Source organism: Pipra filicauda, unplaced genomic scaffold (genome assembly GCF_003945595.2).
Source record: "Pipra filicauda isolate LSUMZ 115617 unplaced genomic scaffold, ASM394559v2 scaffold182_size1470994_pilon, whole genome shotgun sequence".
NCBI classification, from domain to species: Eukaryota; Metazoa; Chordata; class Aves; order Passeriformes; family Pipridae; genus Pipra; species Pipra filicauda.
The window spans coordinates 1,266,246-1,280,147 of NW_024104290.1; the positions used below are offsets into that span (position 1 = coordinate 1,266,246).

General features: G+C 52.5%; 1 protein-coding gene across 1 annotated transcript in view; it reads right to left on the reverse strand.

Annotated features, from left to right (window-relative positions):
- The window catches only part of GRIK4 (glutamate ionotropic receptor kainate type subunit 4), a 183,795-nt gene that overhangs the window by 27,588 nt on the left and 142,305 nt on the right, over positions 1–13,902 (reverse strand). Inside the window, 4 exon segments of the mRNA XM_039379999.1 lie at positions 480–683; positions 1,627–1,734; positions 9,707–9,811; positions 10,675–10,827. Coding sequence (XP_039235933.1) covers positions 480–683; positions 1,627–1,734; positions 9,707–9,811; positions 10,675–10,827 — 570 coding nt within the window.

Sequence of the window (13,902 nt, forward strand, 5' to 3'; positions counted from 1 at the left end):
GGTAAAAACGTGATTCTTACTTGCTTCCCTCCCAAACAGTCTGGTTTTGTGAGGTTTTTTTCCAGTTTATACCAAGCCTTGTGCGTTTTTCTGTTGCAAGCTTTCATTCATCTTTCCACCAAGAAAAAATAATCCACTCTGTAATGAGTTCTTACGCAGGATCCCAGAGTTCAGGTGTCTTTTCCAGCAGAGTGAGCACCCACTGAGAGCACCCACTTGGGGCCCTGCTGCTCCTGCTCTTGCTGTCACGCCACCACAACAAACCCATCTGCCACTGGGAGAACACACCCTCAAAGCCTCACAAATGGACTAAAACACCCCCACACTCAGTCCTTCTCGTCCTGGAGCACTTAAAAAAAAACCCATCAGGGCTCTGCGTTCGCCAGGTCCCGGCAGGGCAGAGTTAAAAAGAGCGGAGTTGTTAAAAAGAGCAGAGTTAAAAAGAGCAGAGTTAAAAAGAGCAGAGTTAATTCACTCACCCGGGCAATGAGCTCGCCCACCATCCCTGTCCACGTGCCATTGGCCTCGGGGACACCGTAAACCCCGTCCCCAACGAGGTGGATCTTGTAGTTGAAGCGCAGGATCTCTGCCAGCTCCTTCAGCATGTCCACGCAGAAGCCCTCGTAGCGGTCGTTGCCTTCCAGCTCCTGGTGGTTCCACTTCAGCATTAAGTAAGGGTTTTCCTGCAGTGAAACTGGGCAGCTGTCATTCCCATCTTAGCCAGCACGGAGCGGGGAGGGCAGTGCCAGGGTGGCAGGAACTCGTGGAGTGGTGGGATGGTCTGGGTTGGAAGTGGCCTTAAAGATCCAACCCCAGTTTAAGGGGCACACCATCCCAGTATGGATATAATTGATATGGAAAGCTTGAGTGCAGGGGGTGTAAAGCCATCAGGGCTGTTTCCACACTGGGATTCACTGGGCTCTGCTGCGTGGATTTATCCCAGTTTAGGATAAGGGATCATGCTCTGGGGGCTGCTTCCAACTGGGACATGCCCAGAGCAGCCCAGTGACTGCTCTGAGTCACAGCAGGACACACAGACTCAGCTTCTCTTGGCAAAGAGCCACTTCTCCAGTCTGCCCCCACTTTCAAACTTTGTGGGACATGAGGAAATAGGATTTTGGGTGTCTTTGAGGAAGGAGCAGAGGCATTGAAAAAAAAAAAAATCACTGGACAGGCAGCACCTGGAAGGGGAAACCTGTTGAATAAGGTGGTGCCTGTAAATGTGAAGTCTTCATCAAAATTGAGCCCATCTTAGCCAATTTTTATAATTTTATGGGTTGAAGGGACAATTGTCCCTTCCAACTTACCAGCTGTACGCAAAACAAGACCATCATTCAGAGATGAATGTAAAATGGCAACGTATCCCCATCCCAGCCCTCTCCCCAGCTGCTTCTGAACTCATCAAATATCATTTCCATATGAAACATCGACTTGAGTTTAATTACACTGTCATGAATTGTCCTCAGTGCCGTAATTAGAGATTTGATGGCCTGCTCTGGATGAAATCAGCGTGCAGTGCCTCATGCTGGGGGTCCAGGGGGGTAGGGAGAGGGAGGGATATTCCAGCTGCTCGACACCCCTGTGAGTTGGGAGCCAGTGGGAACTGCAGGTGACCCCCTCACTTACCAGGATGGTGGTGACAATGAGCGTGGTGTTGAACAGACTGTCTGATATGTTGGAGGAGAAGATCCTGTTGTCCATGCTGAGTCCTTCAGACACGTGCCAGTGGCCAATCTGGAGGGATAAACAGCACAATAAGGGAATTTATAGGGCGAGTTACTGCACAGAACCCACCATATGGCTCTGGTGAGTGACAGCCATCGGGCTGGCCTGCCTGTGAACGCTCCATTACCTTTACAAGGCACCCCCACAACAGGTCAGCAGAGACATTAACCCTCTGGTGCACCCCCCACCTGCTCTGCAGTGCCAAAAACCTGTCCCTGCTCAGGGCAGGAGCTGCCTTCCCACACGTCCTCCCTGCAGCAGCTCCCTGGGGCTCGTGGTGGTCCAACAGCCCGGTGTGCTGGCCCCAAAACGCCACCAAGGTGGGTCAGTCTTACCCAGCAGTGCCCAACACAGCCAAATCTCCAAGTTTGTCCCTGCCAGCGTGGTTTTGGAGGCTCTGCCCTCCACCTTGGGGGCAGATGGTGGAAGGAAGGCACGTCCTCAGTGGTGCTGCTCCATGACTCATCTCCTCTTGCTGCTGCAGTGGATGCCAGCTACTCCAATTAAGTACCTCCAAGCTTTGATCCGGGCTCATCACACCCAACAGCTCTAATTTAGCCATCCAAGCATCAGTGTCACTGCAGCAAAGCCCAATTCCCACCACGGATGGCAGGGACCAGTCCCCCAGTGCTTGGGAGGACGCTGTGATTCAGCTGTGACGCAACAGAACCATCCTGCTGCCTTCAGCCAGGGGGGAGGAATATTCAACAGAACCTAATTTTAACTTCAAGAGCCTAATCTCCCTCCCTCAGAGCTCTGGGCAGGGAGATCAGCACCTCCAGCATGCAAATCAGACTCTGGCTAAAGGAGCCTCTGCTTTTCCTCATGGATAGAGGGGTGGCTGGGGGAGGCCAGCTCCCTCTGAGACCACTTCTCCCTCCTGTTTCTCCTCTCTGTCCCCATCAGTCCAAGCCCCCTGCACGACTGTTGTCCTCAGACACCTCTGAAGTGAGGTGTTGTGCCCCTGAGAGGCAGCGGGTGACCCCAACACGCAGGGGAGCCTTCACGGCTCTTCCACGGCCGGAACAAATCCATTCCCAGCTCCCTCGTGCTGCCACGAGGCAGGTTCTCCTCCGGCTGTGCCACGGCTGTCAGGGTGGCAGGAACAAATGGATTCCTGTTCCGTCACAGACTAATCTTGTTGTGTCCAAGGAGGCGGGCGGGAGGTGACGCGGAGCCGCGGCCCGGGCGGGAGCGCGGGATACACACGGATTTACTCTGCCCTGGGATTGACTCCGTGCACCCAGCCCCTGCTCCTCTGCTGTGACTGACGGCTCCAGGGCTTTGGAGTCACTTCCCAGCTCGTGGATCTGAGCCCAACACAACCTGACACCGCAGCCCTGCTGTGCACACACCGGATCCTCCGGATGGGCAGGGAGTGACCAAGTCCTTTCCTCTCCCAGCTGTTGGTGCAAATCCAGCCCAAGTGACCAACAAGCCATTATTACAACGTGTGGGATGTCCCTAATTCAGCTTCCTCACCTCAAGGCACAAGGAGCAGTGGGAAGTGCAAGCAGGACAGCTTACACTCAGAGTCACAGAATCACACAGAATATTCTGAGTCTGAAGGCACAAGATCATCAAATCCAGCTCCTGACCCTGCACAGAACACCCTCAAAATCCCCTCATGTGCCTGAGAGCACTGTCCAAATGCTCCTTGAGCTCTGTCAGACTGTGACCACTGCCCTGGGGAGAAGGAGCAGGCAGGGAAGGCAAATGTCTGGGAAGCACTTCCTCTTGGAGGCTCCCCACTAACAGGAGAGGCACTGGGGAGGTCACCAGTGTCATCTGGCAAACAAGGAGATGGAGGCACAGGGATGGTGTGTTGGAGCAGGCTGGGTGCAAATTTTGGGCACCCTGTTGACAGCTGCTTGTGACTTTACCACCATGCTCACAGCCCCACGGTGACACTGCTGTGCAGGACTCACCTCTGCTGGGGAACAACAGCCTCAAACTGGGAGATTTACCTGGTATTTCACAGGAAGGGGTCCTTAAAGCACAGCCTTAACTGGCCTGCACAGGGTGTGCATGGATGGGCTGGGATGGATCCACCCCAGCCCTGCACAGAGGTCTCTCCTCTCGCTGGGATTGCTGAGGAGCAGCCCCTCTGCAGCCATTTCCTCGCAGGGAGAGTCATCACTCACAAACATTGCCTCATTTTTTTTCCCCTCCTGGATCTCACAACCAGAGATTAGTGACAGATTAACTTTAATTTTAACAGCCCTCGCTGTTCTCCAATTTGTCCCTCCCCTGCTGGCACACGCTGAGACTAATTGCCTGCCTCCTCCTCTGACAGTGCTGTGGGTTTGACCTTGCTTTTCACACAGCACCAAAGCCACACTCTCCCACGTGCCAGGGTCCTTCCCCCCAAATCCTGGGGGGACTCAGCTCACCACTGTCCCCCTCACAGGCTGACAGAGCCACTAATTGACTCCCCACACCGCTCGTTGTTTCCAAAGTGCAACGTGTCAGAGGGATCCTCACATCCCTCCCTTTCCTGCAAGATGGATGTCAAGGTGATTTTAATCACCTCAATCTACATATAAAGAGCCTCTGAAAAACAGAAAACATATCCATCTGCAAAATGGGCTGGAAAACAATCAAATCCTCCACGTGGACGTGGATAAGACCATCCTGTTGTTAAGGTTCTGGACAAGGACTTCCGAGTTTTTAGGACTGGGGGTTTTTTAGTGGTGGATATGATTGGTCTGTATAAATACAGCAGGTGGAGGAGGCCCGTAGCAAAGAGGTAGAACAGCTTTTGAAGCTGAAATGATGGCATTGGCACAAAAATAAACAGACATAAACCAGCCAGAAATAAACAGCCTGAAAACTGGAGGAGTGTTCCTAATGATCAGAGGAGCTGAAACAGTGTCATACCTGTCCTAGGAGGGCAGCAAGAGCAACACAGTCACCTGGGTGCAAGCTGGAGCTTGATGCCTTTGTGAGAGGGATTCTACAACCTGTGACAGGTGACAGGTCTGGATGGAGAAGGTCCCCTCCATGCCCTCAGGGCTGTGTGGTCCCACTGCATCATCTCTGCACATCCCAGTGCCTCCCTCTTGACCAAAGAAGATCAAGTCCTGCCTGCAGCACCCACAGGCCCCTCGAGGCAGGTCAGCAAACACAGTTTCAGTGGGAGCCAGCCCAGAAAGCCTCGAGCCAGGGGTAAGCAAGGAAGGGCCATTTCTCATGCCACTGCTCCATCCCCACAGGCAGGCAAGGCCCCTCAGTTCAGCTGCTCTGCAAAGGGTGTTATTTGGATCAGTGGCAACCAAAGATTTCTCATCTCCCCAGAAAATCCCTGGCAGCTGACACCATGCACAGGGGGCAGTCCTGGCTGCTCCTCCCATCCTGCAGCCCCTCCATGCAGAGGCTTTGAGGCTCCTTATGGTGTGAGATGATGGAATACCACTCCAACTAATGATTTGAATAAAGTCTTCTGCTCAGTGTTATCTAGGCAGCTGGTGGCAGGGAGAGATGACATAGCAAGACTTCTCCATAAGCCTCAGAGGCACCACAGGTACTTCCCAACCCCATTCCCAGCTTAAAATTAAGGTAAAGCCAGGCCTGAATACAGGTCTTGGAACGGGCAGGGGAGTGCAATAAACCCAGACACCTTCTGGGCTCTGATTAGCAAGTGCTGTCCTACAGCTTGCATCCTTCACAATGTCCCCAGGAAAAGGGAGGAGTGCAGAGTGCAATCATCCCTCATCAAGGTGCCCCAAGGAGAGGGAATTTAGGAGTGCCTGGGGGGAAAAAAAAGGGAATAAAGCAAATGAGGGAAAGCCCTCAGAGGACAGGTCTGCCGTGGGGTTGGCACTCCTGAAGGACATCACTGCCAGGCTGATGCCAGCACAGCAGGCAGGCAAAAGCTTCCTCCACTGAATTTAGGAAAGGGCACTGAAAGCAGCAGCTGTTAAAGCCTGAACAACCACAAGACACTCACACAACCCTCCCTGAGGTCATGCAGCAACCCCCACAATCCCCTTCCTCCCCAAGTGTCCCCTCTGGACACGATGGACACTTGGCATAGCCCAGACAGGGCCTGACAGTGGCATGTCCGAGTTTGTCAGGTCCTGGGGGCAAAAGCCATTCAGCTGTTGGCAGGATCTGTCCCTGAGCCCTTACTGGGGGTAACAGCTAAGGAGGAACAAGTCCCATCGAGGCTGATTAGCCTCTTCCAAGTTAAAGAGGTTTGATGCAGCAGGGATTGCTGAGGGTCTCAGAGCTATCACTGGGAACTCATCTGTATCTCATCAACATACCAATTAAACAGCCCCATCACTCCACTGCTCTGTCTCAGGACTCCAGCAGAGCCTTTAGTTAAAGAGAGACTAATCTGCCTCACTTAGGGCCAGGCAGAGCTGGGGTCAGTGTGCCCACGGCTCCAGCCCCACCACAGCTCCCCCTGCCCCTCCTCTGCCCCTTCCCTTCCTAAATCACAGCCCTCCTTCAGCCCCTTCTCGTGCTGAGCTGCCAAACCTCAGCTCGTGGTTTACTGCCAAGCACTCCTCTGAACCCACAGGGGTGTGCTGCAATGCTTTTCAAAAGGGGCAAAGAGAGGGAAAAAAAAAAATAAAAAAAGCTGACATTTACAAACTCAGCCCTTGTCAGATCCATAGATCACCAGCACATTAATGAGCCTGTGCTTTATCGAGCATCCTGTGAACAGGGAGCAGCTCTCATATGGCTGTGGGAAATAAAAAAAAAAAATCCCTCTAGTTAAGCTAAATCAGGAAAAAAGACACGTTTGGTGCGTTACATAAATGTATTAAAAATTGGATGTCAAAAAGCCCTGCCTCTCCTCGCCCAAAAGCAACAGCAAGTTAGAAAGTCTTAAACGTCTCTAATTTGTTCGCTGGCTGGATCAGCTTCAAAATTTGGTGAACTCTCTGTCAAAGCTGATGAGCTGGAAGTCCCTGTGGCTTCAATAGATGGAAGGAGAGAGAGGAGAAAAGAGAAAGAGGGAAGGAGAGGAAGAGAGGAATGGGCAGAGAGCGTGGGGTTGATTAAAACTAAGGAGGGAATAGAAGTGTTTCAAACAAGAGCCTGAGCAAATCAGTTAATGCAACCCTTGGGAACAACATTGTCTCCAGGATGTGAACGCCTGTTTTTTAGCCCATTCCTTTAATTAAATTATTTCTAATGATTTATTTAGTCCTTTTTATTACAGGAAGCCAGGCTGGCAATGAGAAAATAACCACCTGTGGCCCAGCAGAGTGGCCTCTGCCTTCCCTTTGCAGGGACCTGGAGGGGTGGGAGGTCAGGCAGGAGCCTGCCAGGTTCCACAGCTCCCTAAGGATGCCCTTCCCAATTAAACACAGCCCTGTTTCAGGCTGTGAGGGAGCCTGACACCCCTCCAGGCACTGCTGTTGGTCAGGCAAGAGCCCTGAGAAGGGGAGAGGAGAAGGAGGAAAGGCTGCCACAGGCATTCCGAGCAGGTTTACAAAAAACCGGCTCTTTGCCGGTGGGTTTGTGACAGGAGAGGGTTCACAGCCACCACCAAGGGACTGCCCTGTCCTTCCAGCACCTTTTTACTGTGACTGGCAGTGATACATCACCACTGCACCCTGATGGGAAATTTGGGAAGGTTAATCCCAGCACAGCTTTCCTGGGCACCTTGGAAACACGAAGCTCCTCGTTCACAGAGGTCAGGAAAGGTTTTCTCCTGTCAGACCAGGTTTGTGGGGAAGAGCTGAGCCTTTAGTCCCAGGGCAGATTAGGCTGCAGTCAGAGCTCTCCGTGGAGCTCTGGGAGAGGCTCTGCTCCAAGAGGACCTGTGCCTTTCCTGTGAAGTCCCTGCCACATTTAAACACATCAAAACCAAAGCTGTCACAGGGAGGTCTGCAGCGTTTCCTTCCCCAATCCAGCTGAATGCACGTCCTTATTAACACAGATGGGCTTGGATCTGTCACTTTTGTTCAGAGGATGATGGGCTTGGGACAGGATTAAAAGGGCATTGATGCCACGAGAGATCTCACTGTGGGGAAAATGCCATCCTGATCCCCCTCTCACACAGCAAAAGGCAGCATCAAAGCCAAGCTGTCACTTGACAGGTAAGAACTGGCAGGTAACATCCTTGCCAAGGCTGAAATTCAGTGCTGCCAGACCAGGGGAGACTTCCCAATGCCAAAAAGCTCTGTTGGTGAGGGTAAGATACAATAGCTTTTGTTCTCTGCCAAAGTCTAAGAGAAGTGGCAGTCTGAGAAAAGGGTAGCAGTGGAGTTGTCAGCAGGGAAATAAGATAAAACCTCTTTTTCTGGGACTTCTACTTTTTTTTTTTCCTGAATGCAGTATGGATTTACCAGTAAAACCCTAATTCCTTGGGCTTGTGTCATGTAATCTCAGCAGTCTGACACCCGTGACCCCACCTTAACCTTGGCTCAAGGAAATATCCCTTGGACAGAAAGAGGGTGACGAGGAGAGAAAGGACCAACACTGGGAGGAAGCCAGGAGCACTGAGACAGAAAGCAAACGAGAGTCTGAGCTAAGCAAACCTGTCACAGGGGAACCACAAACCGAGGGGTGGAGGATCTTGAACTTCCCCCCACATGCCAAGTAGGGGAGAGATGGTGGGGAGCTCCTGATAGGGGGTTGCCCCATTTGCTTTCCCTCACAGAAGTTGTTTGGAAAGGTTCAGAGTACCCCCATTTTTTTTCCCCCATTTCGTGGGAAATTCTCCCGTTTTTCCAAACAATTTTGAGCAAAGGTATCCACGAGCTTAAGGACAAAAGGGCCACGAGCGTGAGCTCGTACCTGGCACAGACTCCATGCCCTGGATTACCTCCTGGACACGGAGGTTACTGTGACAGGACAGAGATTGGCTCTGACATCGCCACCTCGGGGGCCTGATGCATGAAGACACATCTAAATTATCCCAGATGTGCTCCTGACAAAGTGGAACCTGCTGTGTTTGGCAGCCCAGGCTCGGTGAGAGCCGCTGTGACCCACACCCTGATCCATGCCCTGATCCACACTGTGATCCATGCCCCTGATCCACACTGTGATCCATGCCCTGATCCACACCCTGATCCACAGTGTGATCCATGCCCTGATCCATGCCTCGATCCACACTGTGATCCACGCCCTGATCCACACTGTGATCCATGCCCTGATCCACACTGTGATCCATGCCCTGATCCACACTGTGATCCATGCCCTGATCCACACTGTGATCCATGCCCTGATCCACACTGTGATCCATGCCCTGATCCATGCCCTGATCCACACTGTGATCCATGCCCTGATCCATGCCCTGATCCACACTGTGATCCATGCCCTGATCCACACTGTGATCCACACCCTGATCCACACTGTGATCCATGCCCTGATCCATGCCCTGATCCACACTGTGATCCATGCCCTGATCCACACCCTGATCCACAGTGTGATCCATGCCCTGATCCACGCGATCCATGCCCTGATCCACACTGTGATCCATGCCCTGATCCACACCCTGATCCACAGTGTGATCCATGCCCTGATCCATGCCTCGATCCACACTGTGATCCATGCCCTGATCCACACTGTGATCCATGCCCTGACCCACACCCTGATCCATGCCCTGATCCACACCCTGATCCATGCCCTGATCCACACCCTGATCCATGCCCTGATCCACACTGTGATCCATGCCCTGATCCACACTGTGATCCATGCCCTGATCCACACTGTGATCCACGCCCTGATCCACACTGTGATCCATGCCCTGATCCACGCCCTGATCCACACTGTGATCCATGCCCTGATCCACACTGTGATCCACACCCTGATCCACGCCCTGATCCACACTGTGATCCACGCCCTGATCCACACTGTGATCCACGCCCTGATCCACACTGTGATCCACGCCGTGCTGAGCACCTCTCCTTGCAGAGGGGGGGCCCTGCAACCCCCCTGGGTCCCCACAGCAGCAGCCTGAGCCACCACCCCACCAGGGGACACAGAGATTGTCCCTGGGCACTGGGTCTGCTCTTACCTGCCGGAATCCAGCCCGGGTGTGCTGCAGGATTTTCAGGGCGTAGTTGGACCGTTGGCCTTTGCTGTTGAATTCGATGTGGCCGGTGAGACCTTCCAATTCTACCTGTCCAAGAGAGACTGAGTTACAGCGCCCAGCGAGGTGGCTCTCCCCACCACCCTCCCAGTGCAGTCCTTGTGTCCCCACCCTGCTTGCTCTCAGAGTCCAGAGGGAAACAGAAGCAGGAGAACAAAGTGCAGGGCTCCCCAGGTTTCTTTGTTTGGGCTAAACCAACTCCACAGCCCCTCATCACCTCCCCCCATCCCAAGGCTAAGCCACTGGGGCTCCAAGGACCAGAGCTAAGGGAAGCTGAAGGATTTTGTTGGCTCTGACTAAGGGTGAGATTTAAAACAGGTTCACATGCATGGACTGAAGCGGTACAAGGCTCAGGTCCAGCTGAGCTTTCCCTTGGGGGGAAAAAAAAGCCTCTTGAAATTTCCTGGTCTCAGTTGCCCCCCCCCCAAACAGACTCAGAAACCTGCTCCTTCTGCATGGTCATGGAATCATATTGGCCAACCCCAGGATGAAATTTCAGAGTGTCCTCCCGCCAGAACTAGGCTTGTTTGGTTCCAGCAACCACACTTTTGGTTAAAAGGAGCCCAAACTCCTCCACAGGGGAGCTCACATCTTACTACTGAGCTCTGAGCAACTGTACAGCGTGATCTTATATCGACTCAAGTTCACTGAAAACAGGGCTCAGAAACATTCATACTTTAGCAAAAAAAAAAAAAAATCCATTGAGTTTCAGTTTTTCTGCAGCAAAAACGGGGAGTTTCATGTCGTTCCAAGGCCAGGGACAACAGGGACAAACCAGCCTTTAGATCTGCTCTCTAAATAGCACAGACTGCCAGCCACCAGCACAGCTCTTGCTGCTGGCAGTGGGGAGCACGAGCTCTGCCACAGCAGCACACACTCCAGCCCCCTCTCACCATTCTCAGGTAGTTCATGAGGCTGGTGCCGTGCTGCCAGATCTGGGCAGAGCCGCAGGACAGGGGCTTCACCCCGATCTCCTGGCTGCGGTTGAGCTCCTGCACGGCCGTCACCACGGCGTACACGGCGTCGAAGAGCAGGGCAGAGGAGAGCTGGGGGGAAAAGGGGACAAAAACTCAGGCAGGAAGACAAAAACCCGGCCCCCCACCGCTCCTTGCAGCAAGCAGGACAGCGCCCTATTCACAACCCCTTTTTCTTCTACTGTTGTCATCTTTCCCTCTCTCTCTGTCTCTGCCCCTCCCCATTCTCTTCTAACCTCAGTTTCCTAGAGTAACTCACTTTTTCTAATCCAGGCATGTTGGTGACTCTGATCAATCTGCTGGCCAGGAGGAATGCTCCTGAGAGCATCAGGTTTGTGGAGTTCCTAAAATGGGCAGCTGGGCAGAACAGAGACCCTGTGCCTGCACTCACAGCAGGCAGGATGATTGTGCTGCTTCAGCCATTATTGGGCATCAGTGTGTCCTTCTCTGACAGGCAGATCCACACGAGATGAGATGAGATTTTGCTAGATCTGCTTCTCAAGCAGCCAAATCCTACTTTTCAGACCCCACAGGGACCATCCAGTGCTGTGCTACACCCCCAGTTCCTGCTGTAATGGCTCTGCTGAAGGCATGTCCAGAGTCACACGGCTCTCCTCCTCCTCCTCTTGGCTTTGTTTGCCTTTCATCAGGTTTCTTTGTCCATCAAGCCTCACAAACCGTGTTTCTTGCCCGAGCACAAGTGTTTCCAGGCCTTTGATCCCATTAATAATCAGCCATTTTCCCTCTCGTGTTCACTGGTGCGACTGAGATTTCACTTTTAATTACTGTCACCTCCTGACTGTGCTGGAATTAAGCCGTTGCACCTCATTACTACCAAGGCTACATTTTCCTCATGGATACTTCCAGGAGCATCCTCTTCCCATCCCGGCTCCTGGCAACGGGCTCAGTCTCCAGCCTGGGGCTCCTTTGCCTGCCTTACCCTGGCTGTGGAATCTGCATCCTCTCCTCCTCCCAAAGCCTGACTAGGTTTGTTCAGTGCTGCCAGTGGCCCTGCAGGGACAATCTCTCCCAGTTCAATCATCCCAACAAACCTTTGGCTTCCACTGCGTTACTAATTCGAACGGAGCGAGGCAGAGTTAACCCTGCTTGATCTTCCTCACATCAGTGGTGAGACCTCACTGACCACGGTGGGCTGGGATCAGACACTTGACAAGCAGCACAAAAACCTTTAAACCCACAAGCCAGCAGTTAAAAGGCAGGATTCCAGCCTCATGCCAGCAAAACCCCAACCACCAGCTCTGACAGCACCGGTGACCTCTCACTCCTCCAGCCCTGACTCACCTTTGCCCTGTCCCATTCCTCCTGCACATCCCAGCTTCATCTGTTTTACACAAATCCCACCCAGGTTTCTCCAGGGAGCCCTGAGAAGCTTGACTGGCCCCTGCCAGTCTTGCAGCTCACCTGTCTCCCATGGAACAGGCACACTTTTGGTCATGGAAGTTGAGCACACAAGGAATGAGTGGAAGAGTGGGAAGAGAAATTTGGCATTTTGTTTCCTCTCCTGTCTCAGCTGGGAGGTACCACAGGGCCCTTTGCAATGGCAGCAAGAATCTCTCCTGCACTTCTTCCCTCCTGTTTGGGGGTAAGTCTGCTAAGCTTGATCCAACATTCCTCTCCTGGGAAGTGTTTTTCAGAGATCCTTAAAGGAGATGATATATCCTTCTCCCTGCCTTTATTTTTTCCTAACAGGGCCTCTCCAGCCTGTCCTGTCCTGAGCCCCTGTTGCACGAAGCTCTTTAGCATACACTTAATTTTCACTGGGAACTTAATCCCACTCAGGTCACAGGATGTCACACACAATTAGCAATTACTTCCCTGAATCAGGAACCAGATTAACACCACCAGCTGGACAAATGAAACTGTTATGAGACCAAACACAACCCCTGTGACCCCAGAGCTTCACCATTTCGTACCAAATCAGAATATTGGCCCAGCATTTTTAATTGTCTCCTGCTGGGTTTCCATTTCCATTTGCCCTGAGCAGTTAATGACCTCTTATTAGCTGGTGAGCAAGAGACTTGCAGATCTCAGCGAGGCATTTGACATTATTGGTTGGAGTGTTTTGCTCTGAAAAAGTTGTCAGGATTTCTGGCAGGCCCCTTATAATTTCAAGGAATTTAGGGACTGGGGAGGGCATGGTGATACATAGGATCAAGTTCTTGTGGTAGGGAATAGGAATCCTTCCCATTCCTCTTTTCTTTCCCGAATTAAAATCACAGCTTTCCTCAGGAGCTCTCCCATTTGCCTCTCAGCTCACCCCAGTGTTTTCTGTTTCTCATCTCTTTCTCAGATGGTAACTCAGATATAACAGATCATATTCAACACAGCAAGGAAATTTGGGATGCAGTTGTGTGGAGGAAACCCATTCCCAATTACAGGGTGTTGGGAGTGCAGCAGCATTTCTGGATTCTTTGTCCCCCTGGATTTTGGAGGCAGGCAAGTGTCTCCTGCAGCCCAGAAAGTCAAAATGAGGACGGGGTCAGCTGAGAACATCCCCTCCCCTTCCCTGCAGCCTCCCCTGAGTCAGTGCTGAGGTACCAGAAGCTGCTGGATTTTGCACTGGAAAAGATGCAAAGCAGCCACACATTTTGGAGGGCACAGCCTTCAGCAGGGGAGTGGAGAGAGACCTGGAGGCAGCACCTTTGGAACTCCCTCCAGGCAGATCCAGTGAGGGGGATCTGCCACTGCCTTCCTGTTACTTCACCTCAACTTTCTCCATGTCACCTATAAAATCTCTCACTCCTTTCATGTCCTCTTTTTAACCCCCAGCTTTGTCAGCCTGTCTCAAACAGCCAATTTGTCTGTTAACAAATGGATTCTGCTCCTCGCTTGCACCGTCTGATTTGTGCAGATCCCTGCTGGTTTTGTGCCACCCCTGCCATGCCAGAGCTCCCTGGCAGGGTCAGCAGATCCACAGGGCTCTGGGGACTTCCCTCAATCCCCAAAGCCAAACTCTTGACAGTGCAAGTTGCTGATGAAAATTGCCACTTGCTGGGTGTCTCATCAGGGCAGGGCTCCAGGGAAGGGGAGGTGGGCTCCCTGCTCCACCCCCAGCTGCACAAGGAGAGGCTGTACCCAAAAACTAGGGGGGTGTTGAAGAGTCCAGCTGTGACACAAAGCCCTGGG